The sequence below is a fragment of the Ciconia boyciana genome, chromosome 12, assembly GCF_034638445.1.
Source record: "Ciconia boyciana chromosome 12, ASM3463844v1, whole genome shotgun sequence".
Taxonomy (NCBI): domain Eukaryota; kingdom Metazoa; phylum Chordata; class Aves; order Ciconiiformes; family Ciconiidae; genus Ciconia; species Ciconia boyciana.
This window is the reverse complement of record NC_132945.1, coordinates 5725519-5743009: the sequence shown is the minus strand read 5'-3', so window position 1 is coordinate 5743009 and position 17491 is coordinate 5725519. Positions and strand designations below refer to the sequence as shown.

The following is a 17491-nucleotide window of genomic DNA, read 5'->3' as shown; positions in this document are numbered from 1 at the left end:
CCAGATAAACTTTCCGTTTTAATCTGTGCCCTTTGTGACTTTTCAAGCTATCGTAACCATCAAAGTCCTAATACACTCCCGGATACAGGGTGCTCCAAATTAGATTCCAGTTACCCAGCCAAACTTCAGGACCTCTATTTACTGCAAATATGACAGCTAGTCAGATCTAAAAGCAGTTTGAAAAAGTAGAGAGAAGAAATTTCTTCTCTATCCCCCTCTGCCCCACTGGCTGCTTGCTGTAGCAATATATTTTAAAACTTTCATAAACCTCAAACAGAAAAAAATAGGATCATCCATTACCATGTCAGCTTAAGTGATAACATAAATATATATCACAGAACATCTGCCACTAAATCACTGTTTATAGATGTCAGATCTCATTTATTATTAAAAAAAACCCCAAAACAAACACTTTAAAGCCTTCCTTATTATTTCACAAGAAATGACTGATTTCTAAATTCAAGGTGGAGCTATTCTTTCTAATCCTTTTATACAGAGTAACTTCTATTATAAACCTCAGTCAAGAATAACATTAGATGGTACTCACAAACACATTATTATTGCCTGAATTACTTCATCCCAGTATGCAGTCTAGAAAATCCAACAGATTTTCCCCATTGATTTTCCTCAACAGTCCCCATTGATTCCGCATGAAAGAATATGGCGCATCTTGGAAAACTTGCTTTTATCTTATTTTTCTTTGAAGAGTAGAAAATGTACTTCAAGGCATTATATTCTGATATCAACAATAAATTATCTAAAATTTACTTTTAGAAGAATTTATAGAGAGTGCTCCTCATTCACAGAAAGTATAAGATTTAAAAAATCAGAGTCTGTGTTTATAGTGCTGTGTTTGACTGGTAGGGTCCGAGTGGTACAATCTTTTTGCTTTTGCATTTTTTCATTTACTTTGCTTTGTCCATTTTTTCCCCTTTGTGTCAGCTGCCTTAATAACTCTTAAGTCAGGCACTCAGGGATCAAATTAGCAAATGATGGAATTATTTCTGAATATGCAATCTGTATCCTCTCAGGTACAAGTAAAAATCCGCTTGCAAAAGCCACTGATCTGTGTCACGGTAACTTCACCTCTCCAATCTGACCTCTTCCTCCCTCTCCAATCTCCAGTCATCAACAAATCAAGAATATCATAATGTTTTGTTTTATAGGAGTTTCTGTTGGCTTGCTTCACTGTGGTTATGACTAGACAGTCATTTTATTTTAGAAACAGATAGCTAAAACATCTGGAAAATCCACACAGTTGTCAGCCCTGTGACATTCAATGCCCTCAAACACATGCCATGCAGGTATAAAGTCACACTTCTAAAGGAGACATACTTTAAAATGTGAATGTTGAGCACATCCTGATTTTGATCTCTGCCAGTTCCCCATCTTTTAAATCTAACGGCCACCTAATGATTGCCGTGGTGGTTTATATATATGTGATTCATGGGCGCGCTCTCAGGAGGTCATCGGAAAGGTTGGCATTTCACAAAGTGGTACAGTACCGTAGTCAGCCATTACATTCTCCCACCTACGTACAAGCTAATTTGATTAAAGGTAGAAGATCAATCAAACTCTATTGCCTCAGAAAGATTAATTACCTCAGCACTTTCTGAATTAATTATTAGTGTTCAGCCGTGGGGATAGAAAAACCCAATACAGTAGAAGCAAAAGGACCCAACAGGCAGATGCGGCAGACTGGGATGTATTTTAGCCCAAGATTTATTATCTTTAACCAATGACAGCGTCTTCCTCTTTTACTCAAATTAGACCTAAGTGCTATGGCGTGTTTATAACTCAGCAACAAAAGAATTAAAATATTACTGTTACATTTCAACCTTACTGTGGAACTAAAAGCACACAAGAAGAGAACAAAAAAATGAAAACACCATAAAAAAACCCCAAACATATCTGCTGGCAAGAGCTCCTAGCCCCAGTTTTTGGACAGGAAACAAGATACTTAAAACTTTGTAGTTTTATTTTTTCTTGTGCCCCAGCATGAGGTCTGAAATCCAGCTGCCAGAGCAGCCTTACTGATGATGTTTAAAGAGTATATTTCAGCAGCTGCAGCGTTTCTGATTATGAGATAAGTCAGGATGGCAAAAAATGCAGCCATTTTCCCCAGGGAGAGCGAGCTTCCTATCTTCAGCTGCCTGCCGTCAGCGTGCAGCACTGACCCTTTCTTCTTCACGACGACATCGACGAGATTTACAGGACCCTGCGAGCCGTCACTGAGGTGGGCTTCCCCCAGCGCCCGGGCACGGCCGGGCTGCCAGCACGGCTCCCTGCCGGCGCGGGCGCTGGGCGGCAGCAGGGCGAAGCTCCCCGGGCGGGCGATGCAGCACGCGTGCTGGCCCGGGGTCCAGCCTGGCGCTGGAATTCGAAGCCAAGGGCTAATGCAGAACTGAGACTCAGCAAACACGCTCATTGACAGCTTTTATATTACAAACATAGAAAAGGGACCTCCTGGATCGCAGAACAGATTTGCCGCTATTACAGAGGGTGATTTATTTGCCCTCTCAAATTTATCAAACTTCTCGTTAAAACCAGTTAGCATTCTCATTCCCTGCTTCCATACTTCCTCACTGATCTTCTTTGAAATCCCCAAATACCTGGTCTCAGCGGGCTTACAGGCAGCACCTGCTCCTTTGCCGGTGAAGCAACCCAGCGCTTCATTTTGGCCACCAAAATCTCTCTACCCCCATTCTCTGCTATTACTTGAGAGCAGTCCTAATCCCCAGCCAGCCTTTACTTTGCAGTTTAAACAAGCCAATATCAATTCCTTTTTCTGTATATAGGCATTCCATTCCTTTGTTATTAATAACATTTCTTTACACCTGTTTCTCAAGTGAGTTCACCTTTCTTTAATGTGGGAAGCCAACACTATTCATAATATTCCTGTTGTGGTGTCATCAATGCCTTGGGGTTTTTTTTTTCCTTTCTTTTTTTTCCCTGTACTAGAGGTAACCCAGAATTTTTTCGCAATCACATTAGGTGCTGGTGATTTATAGTTTATCTTTGTAATACTCAGTTGTTTTTTTTCTTTATGTCATTTTCAGCTGGTGATTTATATACTAGTTACATACACCCATTCCTATGAGAAAGACTCTCAACTATTAGATTTCATCCCACTGCTATTACTCCAAATCCTTAGCAAAATCCAATTCTTGTGTCATACACACCTCCTCCTCTATATTTTCAGTGATGCTTGGCTTTGAGATAGCAGAATATTTCATTGACATGTTCCCGCTTTTTAATGCCAAACTCATTAATGAAGATAATGATGGAGATTTTTCTATTCTTCTATTAATCTGTGTCTTTTCCTTCTTAATTACTTATGCTCCACCTTAATGTCATTATAAAAGTTATTAGTGCTTAAATCTATATAGACTAACTATACATGTATTCCCCAATATTAAAAATACATGTCATTGAAGTGAGATAATAGAGCTAATCTAGTACTATTCATGGGAAACTTAACGATACCATTTATTGTTTTCTGTGTACATATATCTTAGTTTCTTTCTTGTAAATGTTTTCCAGTAGTGAAGCCTGACTGAGCACTTTTTTTTCTTGACACGTTGTCTCTTAGAATTACAGAAAAATAAGGAAAACACTATCAGTTTTGATATCCTGGGAGGAAGATTATATCCTCTCCTCCACATGAATGCACTGAACCTGCTCTGACTTTTAGTTCCATTATCATCATTCTTCATCAGCCTGTCTTCCCTCTCATCAACATCATCCTTATCAAAAATTAAGGCAAGGTGAAAGTGTTCTTTTAATTTTGGGGAAGAAATATATGCTATCTTTAATCATGAACAGATGTCATCCTTGCTGCAAACCTCCTTCTTATGTGACTAAATACCATAGATTATAGTCTTAATTCTTCTTAAAACTAATTCTCTTGACGTCTGACGATCACTTGAAGCCAGCAGAAGCTTTGCCCCAGCTACTCATTCACTCGTTTGCTGTCCAGAAGTAGTGCCTCATCTAACGAATGAAAGTGGGGAACTGATCTGTTTAAAAATAACTTCCCCTCCCCGATCAGATTGAACCCAGATGAATTCTTCTATCCTGTTCACCCAAGCAGCTCTACAGATGCTTGTGCCATTGCAAGAGAAGGTGCAACTGGGAGATGCAACCAAGCAGCCACAGCCACCTCTGGCAACACCAGCTCAAAGTGACCATGAAGTTACAGTACATGTCGGCTCACCTTTTGGCCATCCTTTCCTTAGCACTACACCTTCTGATTTTCAAGACAACTTTCGTGGCTAATTAGTCACTAATTCATGTTAAATATTGTTATGGAGACTCCCTCTCCTTAAGATGCCATTTTTCTCTTATTCAAAACCCTGAAATCTCAGTGTGATTCGCTTCATGAACTAGTCTTTTAATTTTTAACTAGCTTTGTTTATACTTCCATTTTGTTTATGCAAAATAATTACAATTATTTAATTGCAGATTACTTTCGGGTTTTCTGTTTTTTTTTTCCCACCAAAGCTTCAATTATATTCCTCTTATTCTGCCCGATTTCTTAGCTGAACTGGGCGCATTCTACCTTCTACAAATAAAAGTAAGAAAAATAGTTTTATTCTCTAGAGGAAAAAAAAAAGCCAGATTGTTTTGATAAGGCTATAAAAACAGGTGAAGCATGAAAATTTGTCATTAATACATTACACATGTATTAAATAACCCAGCATAACTGGGGTTAACATGTACCTTTCAACCCCTTGGGTCAACATCACTGCTTACAGCCACTAAGTGGGCACCATTGAGAGCCAGTTTGCTGGGGAAGTTTACAAAAAGAGAATTTGTTACTTTTTGTCTATGTTTGTAGAGTGTTTTGTATTTAAATGTAATACGGGGGGAAAAAAGAAAAGAAAAAAAAAGGTGGTATGGTTAAAATCCTTAGCATAGGGAGTTATTAGAGCATCCTTATTAGTTTGAGCAATTTATGAGCAGAAAATATATGAATACTACATACATTAGTGCTCTGACTTAAGGATAATGTTCTCTACAAACCTACATGCATTTTTATATTACTATTTACTTAGTGTGACAGTTTATTGGCATCTCTTCCTTATGACGCATCTACTACACTGCGCATTATGCTTTTTTGAGGAGGCAACTAAAGTAAGAGGAAACAAATCATTTTAAATAGCCTATTGCTAATTTTAATTAGTACAGTCAATTAATTTTAAAGGTGTACATATAAATTGCTCATAGTTTTCTAACCACTGTATTCTTACAGTTATTCTTTCCCCCTTGCTTCAGTCCTATATTGGATGTGAAGTTGTAAGGCTTCCTCTCACCACTATTTCTCAGTTTCTGTTATTTTAAGTTATGCCCATCTTTTTAGTGTTTTGTAATAAACACTTTGCTATTGCTAATAAATGGAAAGTTTCCAAAATACAATAACTTCCAATATTAGAGAAACAAATAAAACCTAAGAACTGTATTCAGGAAAAGCAAGAGGGAGAAAACACTTTTGAATATATCCTTGCGTGATGTGGTGGCATCTGTCATCAGCTTTCATAAACCACTTAACGTCTCAGTAGGCTCTAGACATTATTGAAGTTGTTTCATCCCAACTCTATGTCTCCTTCACAGGCAAAGTTGAACTAAATCACCATCAGATGATTAATCAGGCTTAATGTTTTCGACAACGTTTCAGATTAAGACAGGTCAGATATTAAAGATCTTGAGACAGAATGAAGGCCATGCTAATTCTGTTGTATGAATTCTGCAGATTATCTGACCATATATTCCTTTCTCTTTTCCCATTAACAACATTTTGGCCCATGAAACACAAATAGAAATACTTCTAATATATCATACCACTTGAAATTAGATGAAAAAAACAACAATCAAAAATCTAGGAGCATGTTTGTAGAGGAAATTATCAATTCAGAATGGTTTTCACTATTTCACTATTGACTAAATGTGTCATGCATGCACAAGTAAACAAAGTGAATCTCAGGCTGAGCACTTTCATAGATCAGCACACAAGATATTCTGGTTGCTCTTACCTACAGTCAGTCACTTTGCAGAAGCATACTGAATAAAAATATGCTGTGGGTCTTCCCTTTCTTTTTTACTTGTATGTATGAGAGCACACAACAGACATCTATTTATATCTGCTTGTTTTGATGCCACTAGATGCTGCCATTAATATAAGCATAAAACACCAAAAAGGACTGCGAACTATGCTTTCTGCACTGTAAGCATCATGCTATATTGTGTCAATTAAACTGTTTCAATAAGATACAAGTTAGAAGGGCAAAAAATCTTCACATAACATAAATGCTAATTAAACTGTGATTTCAAGTTGAAAACTGAACTGTCAGGTAATTAGACAGGTGATTAAACTTTCTTCAACTTCACACTTGAAAAGACATCAGATGCCTGCTTAGTCTCCACACAGTGATATGTGTCAATGATATTCAGATGTCAAAGCTGTATTACTTTCAGGGCAACATTCTAGAAGAGTCATGATCCATATTTCTTCTGAAATTGCAAAAAGCACGGGTAAGTCCAAAACCTGAGCCTCTTTGTAAACGGCAAGACAGGATCCCCATGCCTGTTCTAACAACTCCTCATACACGAGGTCCTGTCCCACGCTCTCTGCACGGCAGGACCCAAATACTGATTTCATGTACGTCCTGCTCACTTCAGTAGAGCATAAGTACCAGTTACAAACAACAAAAGGAGGAGGGAGCTGGTAAGCAAGTTCAGATCCTGAGTATTCATAGCAAAAGCAGCAAATACAATATATAACTTGAAATTTTCTTCCTTTTGGTGTATATTTGTAGCCCTTTAGAGCCTCATTCTGTGAAGAATTCAGTTTGACTGCCTAGAATATTCTTAGGGGTATATTACAGCCTCAAATATATAAACACAAACAAAAGCAAACGATGAATAATGTTTTCAACACAATATCCAAAAGCTCTGATGGTTCTTGTCACCTGTCTATCAGCTCAGAAAAAATAATGTTCTGGCATTATTTCAGGAACCATATAACTTTACAAAGTTTAAAAAGCCTGAAACTGAGGATCCCCAGTTAATAGTTTATGAACTAAAAGAAAAGGAGAGAACAGACCTCATCCATGCAGACAAGCCCCTCAGACTCCAGTCTCGGGCAGCAGAAGGCAAAGGCAGCAGCGTGATTTCCAAAAGCCAGGCTGAATTTGTCAGAGCCAGCTCGGAGTCAGAGGTAATGCTCTCTGCTGGATGCTGTATTTGCCAGTGCAGAGATGTAACTACCTTCTCACAGAGCTATTTCAAGAGCATAGGACTTACTAATTCATTCTTCATGATACACTAAAGCAGCTGAAATAAACCTTTCGGGCCAAGTTTTGCCCAGAACAGATGTATTTTCAAATCACTTATTAGGTCGCTAACAAGGCCTTAGAGGCTGACACGCATTCAGGTGTCTCTTTATCAATGGCACAGTTCAATTTAATCCAGATAAAGAGCCCCTGGACAATTAACAGTTGACTAAAGTACCGTGGAGTCTCTAACTGGCTATCACATCATGGCAGAGAAAGCAATACCAGTATCCATAGCTCTAGCATGGTCCTGAGCTCACCTTGATTTTGCCTAACTGTTCAATATCACGAGAAGCCAGTGATAACAGCAGAAGTAAGATGACAAACTCTTTTGAGATTATTACTACATACCGTAGTTGCTCTCAAAAGACAAATCAAGAAACCCTTATTTCTGGAGACTGCAGTGTCTTCACAGACCTACTCATCATCCAAAAGTTCTTCCTGTTAAAACAAACTACTACACGCAGTAGCGTTGGGTAGGGAAACACATGAAAAAGCATAAGCTCCCTCAGAGCGGTATTTATGACCATAAGGGCAACAGCATTAACCTCGTCAGAAAGCCCCTCTGAGTATAGCACAGCAGATCTGTCAAAATACCAGGCAATCCACAAACTCTTTACAGCTCAAGCCTGGTTTATTTCCAATGGTCAGACTTTGCATTTTTAGAAATATAGAGCTGCTTTGACCGCATCAAAATCAACGTTCAGTTTTGATAATGGCCTGAAAAAGAAGCTCGCTTTCGATACTCAAATGACTTAGCAACTAAGATGACCAGAGTTCGTCACTTACTGGACTCCGGGTCTGAGTTGCCGTCTCCTTCTGTCCGGCTGTTGGGTGAAGCTTGCTCATAGTACTCCTCCTGGGGGAAGCCGAGGGGCAGAGGGTGCGATGTGCTAGCACCGCTCGTGGGTTCATGGTCTCCGAGCCCACTGTCACTGCAGCTTTCCTGGGAGCCATCTGGTAGGTGAAACGTGACACGGCGCTGAGGCTACAAGGAAGGAAGAAAATTATATGGTTTCCACTACAGTATCAGTAATTGCTTAATGCAACCAATTTAGGAAATGTATTATTTCAGTTATCTGCTGAAGACGCATTATCTAGAGTTGTGCACAATTTCAGGCTTTCATGAACAGGCAGCCTGCTTTCAAACCCGCTTCACCTGACAGCACTGCTTTCTTCTATTTTTTAAAAATGTAAGCCCTGATGCAAAATGAAAGACACCTCAAACTAAAGAGATTCTGTCAGACTTCACAAGTCTTTGGATGCCTTTTGTATATTGACTTGGAGATTTCAATCACTTTCTGAGGCTCAATTTATTTCACTGCTCAGTTTTCTAGTTTTCAAAAAACATTTTCTTTCCCATTAAAAGCTGTTCCACACTTTTGGGCCTAAAAAATGTGACACTCTTCTGATGTTGTTGGATTCTTCTAAGGCAGAGAAAGAACAAGTAACAAGCCTTATGTATTGAAAACAATTTTAATAGATTTTGCACATCCATTAAACTAATGAATTAAAAGTAGATTCCACTACTCTCCTTCAGACATTTCATTACGACCTCTTTGATTTCTGTCATACCACAGATCTGTATCTTAACTGTAAAAGGCTGGAAGCTGGGAAACAGAGGGCTGAGCAAGGAAAGCATCACGGCACAGCTATTGAAGGAAGGGCCAGGTGAAGGAAGCACCCGACGCATCAGGCACAGGACAATGTTTGCATTACCTAAGTGACTCTGCCTGATTTAGGAGCTGAATAACTGAAATTTAAACCTGTCCCAGTATTAAAAGAAAATATGAACAAAGAAATAAGCAGCTCTCCTGCTTATTTCCATATGTCTTATTTCCATGTGTCTTGGAAACATGAAACATGAAGATTTAAAAAACCCCCTCAAAATAACAATTTAAAATGTTCTTAGCTTGATGTTACTCAAACTTCCATTTGAAAAGCAATGCGAAACTTTCCAGTTCCAGAATTGCTGGGATTAGTAACGCTGGAGATCAGATTTGTCATGCAATTATGCAGAAAAAGTATATACCTTGTTTATAACACAGCAGATGTTGTTAGAGGTCCCTAGATATTTGGTTCCTATAGGTGATGGTGTTGAACACCATCGGTTATATTACATTTTTGCTAAAAAGTTAAGTTCCTCTATTTTCCAAAATCTCTTTTTATCACTGTGACATTATTTCATATGCCCACAGACAGCTGCTGTACAGTGTGGTACAGCCAAGAAAATGGCAAGATCAACTTTACCTATGCAATTCCTGACAGATGTGCGTGAAAACTCTTCTTAAAAGCTACCAGTAAGAAATTCATGGCTTTCCCAGAAAATCTGTTCTAGTGCTTCACTGTTGCTAATGGAGAGGTTTTCTTCTAATGTCTAACCTGCCTCTTTCTTGTTACAAAATCAATCACTTCTTCAGTCCCATCCATCATGGTCTGGTTATTCCCAGTCATCTTTCTGGCATTTGGCACTTTAGTCTACTTCAGAATAAACAGACCTTATTATTTCAAGCTGTCGTGTGCCTTCTGATATCTCTTACTGCTCCCCCTGCACACGTGCTCACACATGCTTCTCTGTGCACTGCTCAAAACTCGTTACACAGCTTCAGCCGAGATCTTTAAAGCGTGGAGTAGAGCAGAAGGATCATTGCACATCTCCTGCAGGCTCCACTACTGCTTTGCCTTTTTCATGGCAGTGTAACACATTTTCCTTGCCAACCACCATAATGCCCAGCTCCTTTTCTAATGATCTTTTGCTAGTTGTCCACTTTCTAGTTATTGCCATTGATTGCTGGAGCCTAAGTGCAGCACTTTGCATTCATTCTTCCTGCCATTCTGTTTTTCCAGATGATTTTGTCTGTTTATCTTCAAGTACACTCTGCCTTCCAGTCCTGCTTTCCTGTTTACCAAATTTGCAGATTTTAGATTCTCCCTCATTAGGCAGATCTTTAAGAAAAATTGGAACAGATCAAGTCAAGACATCAGTTGAGGAGCTCTGAAAACCTGAACACAGAATGACTTCCCATCACACAGGATGGAAAGGGGAGAAGAGATCCCTCCCGTGACTGTGAGAGAAGCCTTACAGCCCACTGGAAAAAAATTCAGATGGTGAAAGGCTCACAGCTAACACCCCCACACCGCTCCCCACGCATTTTTGGTGTCACCAGAAGAATCATATTATTTAACTCTCTAGCGAGCTGTCTGCAGCTGCTCCCAGGGCTCTCTGGAGGCTGGCTGGGACAGTGGTCCTGCTCTCCCACTGCCTGCTGATCCTTTTCCCATCACAGACGAGTAGAGATACATGGGGTGTCTTTGCACAGCCCAAAAAACAGATGGATCCACAGAAATTACTGACACAGCTTAGCCTATTCTACTTCTTAACTGCTGATTGCCTCTCAGAGCCCTAGTCATACCAGCAGTCTCAGCTGACTCTTATCTGAAAGTCTGAATAACTAAAGTGAAATCCAGTGAAATCCAGTGAAAATATTCTGGCAATGTTTCTGATTGACTCCCCGCATACAAAACCGCACCAAGCTTGCATAGCCATACAGCAACAGCATGTGGAAATGGAATATGCTACTTCTTTGGTCTTAAATGAGTCTGCTATTCACGGTACCTATGAAAAATCAATCTTCATTGCATAAACTATTTCTAAAAACTACGTGTATTTTGTGAGGTTTACATTGCCTTCATGCTGTCTTGTGTTGCACATGCTGTTTGGTATTCATGTTATGTTGTATCTTCTCATCTCCACGTTACCAGTAGATCTTAAGAATAAAGTATTTTTAAAACCTTATTAGCCCAAGCTTTAGCGTTAGATTCCAGTATTAGCTTTTGCAAATGGCTGGGAATGCAATGGTTACTATTATGTGCAACTGGGATTCACTAAGTTTAAACAAATGAATATTTCTGTTCATGGTCTGTTGTCAAAATACGGCAAAAGTTCTTTAGCAGATGACAGTAAAGGAGACCAGAAAGTCGTCAAGCCTTTTTTTTAACTGCCTAGCCCAATGAGAAAAAACAAAAGCCATACCCCAAACAAAATTTAAAATATCACTAAGTAACCCTCACGTTCAGTAAAAAAAATTAAATATTTAGTTACATAAATTGAGTTGTTATGAGTAGAAAAGACAAAAACCATACGATTTAAAATAAACTGGCATCATCTAAGGCTCATGATTTTTAATTTGATAGCGTCCCTTTGTATGTCACACCTGATAACGCTGATGACAGAGCATTTTTAGAAGAATTTACCAAGATAAAAAAACCCCAGCTATTTCCCTACATGGCAGTGCTGCCATTTTCTTAATACATGCAGGCATCAGACAATGATCTGGAACAAGTAATTCTAATAAAATTTTGCCAAAAGCTGGGGCTTATCTTCTGTCACAATAATTTTGGAAATTTCCTCCTTGAGGCATTTAAATTTCAATTTATAAGATTGCAAAATATCCTCAGACTCCAGCTGCTTTTCTATTTATCTCCAAAGGGAGCTAGCACTGATAGTAATAGAATAACAAGGATTATGGTTTGTTTTATTTATTTGACTGACAGTATATTTTTTCAAAAAGAGAGAAATGCAAGCAAACCCATTATGTATTCTTAGTGGATTCAGAAAATGCTGATGTAGGAACTTGTAATGCAGACAATTAGGCTGATAGGGGAAAATGAAGTGAAAATTTAAGGACAAATGTACAGTACTATATAGTTTCTCTGACATATTTAACAATATTAAATTACTCTTTATTGGTATGAAAAAAGAATTTTGCTTCCAGAGATGTCATGAACCCAGACACAAATTCTGTCAGAGGTCTCATACAGCATCCAAAAAAGAACTGCATTTTGTAACAGCAGTGTGTGTCTGGAGGGATCAAATTATCTCAGAAAACCGCAAACCTTTTACTCTCATTATTGAAATTTATATGAAGACTGATCAAAGCCCCAAACTATTCTGTGTTCAATCTTTCACTACAATAATTAGACTGTGGCAGTGGGAATAATAAAAGATGAGTCTAAGTAAATAGCTTTGGATACATTGAAGGGATGATTTCTGGAATTATACACCAGGGGTTAGCCAATTTATAATCAAAAACTGAAAAAAGGTAATAGAAAAAGCAGCAGATATCAACTGAGGAACATTAAACTATTAACCTTATTATCTTCATTCATTGAAGCAAATTAATATCCTTTTAAAAGGATATCATAAAGAAAAAATACTACTGTTTAATTTATGTTGAATTAATTATATTATTTAGATGATGATTCTGATTTAAAACAGACCTTATTTAGGAGATGCTGTAAGACAGGATGAAAGTAAAAGAACAGGACTACTTCAATGTTTTTTCTCCATTACTAGCAGCCAGTGAATAAAGAAGTAGTCAAAACTATTTTTTAACTTTAAACTCTAGTTTTGCTGCTAATATTAATTTTCTCAGTTGCTTATGTCTTTCAAATGCTAGGAGGGTATGAAATGCATGCCTTAAATAACCAGACAACTATCTTCAGCAATGACCAGTACTTCTTCTCAGTTGTTAAAGAAAATCCCTAATCAAACTATAATTTCCAGCTCAAATCTATTTATACCCAACTATCACTTTTTGTTCCAAAACTACAATCTTTTGTTCCATATGCTTTGATAGAGACACACAGGACCCGGCTACTATCAATGTAAAATTCTCAGAATAACATGAAGACAAACAGCTTAAAAGCATCCAACCACAAACCCAATGGGAAACATGTCTATGTGTTGAAACTTAAGAAAGAAAAGCCAGCATTTTTATTTTTTCTTTCCCTAAACTTAGTAGTGTACAGCATAGCTATTATGGCCCAAAGAGTTTCTATCAATTGTTTTATAAGTCTGTATTTCACATACTCACTGCAGCTCAGAGCATTAAATCTAAGATCTTACTATGTTATCCTGATTACTTTGTAATGGACAAAATACATAATATATTCATGTTCGTTATCATTTTTCACTCAAATTAGAATAACTTCACTGGGTAAAGAACTGGCTGGATGGCCAGGCCCAAAGAGTGGTGGTGAATGGAGTTTACTCCAGTTGGCGGCCGGTCACAAGCGGGGTTCCCCAGGGCTCTGTGTTGGGGCCAGTTCTGTTTAATATCTTTATCAATGATCTGGACGAAGGGATCGAGTGCACCCTCAGTCAGTTTGCAGATGACACCAAGTTGTGCAGGAGTGTTGATCTGCTTGAGGGGAGGAAGGCTCTGCAGAGGGACCTGGACAGGCTGGATCGATGGGCCGGGGCCAATTGTATGGCGTTCAACAAGACTCAGTGCAAGGTCCCGCACTTGGGCCACAGCAACCCCATGCAACGCTGCAGGCTTGGGGAAGAGTGGCTGGAAAGCTGCCAGGCAGAAAAGGACCTGGGGGTGTTGGTTGACAGCCGCCTGAATATGAGCCAGCAGTGTGCCCAGGTGGCCAAGAAAGCCAATGGCATCCTGGCTTGTATCAGAAATAGCGTGGCCAGCAGGACTAGGGAAGTGATCGTGCCCCTGTACTCGGCACTGGTGAGGCCGCACCTCGAATACTGTGTTCAGCTTTGGGCCCCCCACTACAAGAGAGACATTGAGGGGCTGGAGCGTGTCCAGAGAAGGGCAACCAAGCTGGGGAAGGGTCTAGAGCAGAAGTCTGATGAGGAGCAGCTGAGGGAACTGGGGTTGTTTAGCCTGGAGAAAAGGAGGCTGAGGGGAGACCTTATTGTTCTCTACAACTACCTGAAAGGAGGTTGTAGAGAGGTGGGGTCGGTCTCTTCTCCCAGGTAACAAGTGACAGGACAAGAGGAAATGGCCTCAAGTTGTGCCAGGGGAGGTTTAGACTGGATATTAGGAAATTTTACTTCACTGAAAGGGTTATCAAGCATTGGAACAGGCTGCCCAGGGAAGTGGTTGAGTCCCTGGAAGTATTTAAAAGACATGTAGATGTGGTGCTTAGGGACATGGTATAGTGGTGGTCTTGGTAGTGTTAGGTTTATGGTTGGACTTGATGATCTTAAAGGTCTTTTCCAACCTATACGATTCTGTGAACTTCTAAATTTCTAGCAGCAGTGATCTCTATTTTCTTTTGGATCATCTATAAAGACACTGAACACTCTTGGTCACCATTATTACACACAACTAGAAACACTTCACTAATAACGAATCACTATTGTAATCACCTTTTATGCTTTAGCAGTTGGGGTTTTTTTAATTTCTTCAATATGGCCTGCAGTGATTTGGCACAGGGCTCTTTTTTTTTTTTTTTAAAAGAGCAAAATGAAGGGCCTGTCTACTTGGGGGAAGGGGAGACGTAGTGTCTGTCAAAGTGATGATATCCAGCTTATTTGATCAGTCCAAGCTTAGCGGACATTAAAATCAGTATTTTCCCCATCTCACACGAAAAAGTAACGCCCCCAACTATTGCCAAAACTATTAGCCTTAATTGTTATCTCATACAGATCAAGCTTGTTGAACAAGCCCTTCTTTTTATTGAAGAAATTCAGCTGTATCAGTTACTGTCCTATCTTTATTGATTGCATCCCCTTCAGCTTCTGATTTTCTGTATGTTTGTCAGATCAAACAGACCTACTGTTTTCTCAGTTTACCATATTTACCCTTTTAAATATTGGCAAAACATTACATTTTCAGATCTTTAAAACTTCAGAAATCCAGTATAATCCTTTTGACATTCTTGTTACAAATCTATCTAGTCCTTCTGATTTAATATCATTAACATTAATAACTGGTATCTTACATCCTCACTAATTACTAAAGGAAAATACAGCATCTGCCTTCCTTCTAAACAAGAGAAAGCTTTGATAAATACTTTTACCTTTCCTCACTGTGGTTAACCATCTAAGTGTTCCATAGTAGTATGAGATGTAAATCTCATGAGTAGTATGATATGTAAATAGTTTTAGGCTTTCACTTCTTATTGATTTAAATAACTCCTCCCACTTTATTAATTTATTTAGATGCAGGAAGCATAACCTATTAATTTCAAAGAGGCAAGTGAAAGCTTGGTTGACTGCCCAGACAAATGCAAATTCAATATGGATGATTATCCCAGACAGATCTGTAGGTTTTCAATGAAAGAATTACTGCCTCCACAGCAAAACAGTGGAATAGATGGTGCCCCTTTACCTGCTCAAACGGAAATTACTTAAAATTGTCAGATCTTGTAGTTGGATTCACTCAAAGAGTTGGCTCAAGTGATGAGAAGTAATCTTCCAAGACTATCTTGTAACTCTACCACACTCGCTTACTCAGGGTGCCTTACTCCAATCATACTCACATGCCCCTACAGGCATTTCCTGCAGGCATGTAAAACTGCACCTAACTGATAAGTGAAAATGTCCTACATTTCAGCTATTAGCTATTGCGAAAGAATAATTTTGTGAAACCCTTTTTCATGTGGGTAAGCAACAATTTTTTTAACACCACCTACTTTAAGAAGCAAATTTTCACTGATGTCATTTTTCACTGAAGTAACTAGAAGCTAAGCCAATACTCCCATCTTCCTCTTGCGGCACACAGGTCATGGAACAAACTCATTAGCCAAATCATCGCTGAACAAAAACGTTATAAACCTGAAACGTCACGAATTTCTGATTAACAACCTTAATGGGTATTTATTTTCAGATTCTAATCCTCATTGTACCAAAGAGCATATCTCATATGACATTCCCCAGCAACATTTAAAAGTTAAATTGTATTTTCTGAGCTTTCTGAAATAACGACAAAGAACTGAAATAAAAAAGCAAATAAAACTGAAAATAACATTTAAAGCATGTCAAACATTTTATTTAGCTTTTGAAAGGCAGTTATTGTATGCTAACTAGATGCCAAAATGATAGCTGAAAGCATACTTTTTAAAGTTTAATTCATGTAAGTCTTCAATTTGACATGTGATTAAATAAAAATTACACATGAAAGTTGCACTATGGCTGTGCTGTTGCTAAGGTTGAGAAATAGGAAAGCCTCAATTCTGATATTTTTTTTTTAATATGTTTTTCACTTTCCAGGTTATCATCTGTGATGTTATTATCTCGAATGCTTGATTTCTGATAGGCAAAGCCATTTTAGTTAAAAGAACATAATCATAAACAATAATACAGAAACATTTTGGTAATACTTGACATCACTTCTGACTGCTGGTCCAGCAACATGGATCTTTTTTAGCAGAAATATTGATTGGGTGTTATTACAGCTGTGAATATTTCTTTTAAAAACAACACTATTGCTTACCTAGTATTTTCTTTGTGTTAATACTGAAACAGAGCAGAATTTATACGTTTATAAGTGTACATAGCACTCTAGCTCTAATTTCATTCTGTTAATTAATACATTTCAGTTGTAGCTTAGATAAATAGATTTCATCTTTCTTCATGAGTAAGGTATAGATTTATGGAATAATAAATGTTGTTCCAGTGATTTACTCGCTGACCTCCAGCCCCTACTTTTGCATCATAGCAGTCAAGGCTAAGCCATTAAGTTCAAGCACGATGAGGTTATTAGAGCTATAGAGACCTGGAAGAAATCTCAAGAACCTGATTCAATTTCCATTTGTGATTTTTTTCTATTCAGTTTTTAATTTAAAGGTCAAATTTTTCTGAAGCAATACACATGCGTATAACTCCACAAGCTATCACAAGAACTGGTGGGGAAGACGACTGGCCTGGCTGAACAGGGAACTTTTGCAGGAACTCGGGAAAAAAAGGAGAGTTTACCACTTTCAGAAGAAAGGGCAGGCAACTCAAGAAGAGTACAGGGATCTTGTCAAATCAAGCAGAGAGAAAATGAGAAAGGCAAAAGCCCAGCTAGAAATCAAGAAGGCCACTGTTGTAAGAGATAATAAAAAATGTTTTTACAAATACCTTAACAACAAAAAGAGAGCCAAGAAGAATCTCCCTCCTTTATTGGATGCGGGGGGGAACATTGCCTCCAAGGATGAGGAAAAGGCTGAAGTACTTAATGCCTTCTTTGCCTCAGTCTTTAATAGTCAGACCGGTTATCCCCAGGGAATTCAGCCCCCCTGAGCAGGAAGACAGGGACAGAGAGCAGAATGGAGCCCCCCCATAATCCAGGAGGAAGCAGTTAATGACCTGCTATGCCACCTGGACACTCACAAGTTTATGGGGCCAGATGCGATCCACCTGAGAGTAC

The 17491-nt window shown here is 38.6% G+C and overlaps 1 protein-coding gene across 1 annotated transcript in view; it reads right to left on the bottom strand.

The window, feature by feature from the left end:
* Positions 1-17491, bottom strand: part of PCDH11X (protocadherin 11 X-linked) — a 516609-nt gene that overhangs the window by 132203 nt on the left and 366915 nt on the right. The window contains exon 6 of the mRNA XM_072877252.1: positions 8121-8319. Within this exon, the coding sequence (XP_072733353.1) occupies positions 8121-8319 (199 nt within the window). The remainder of the gene's footprint in view (positions 1-8120; positions 8320-17491) is intronic.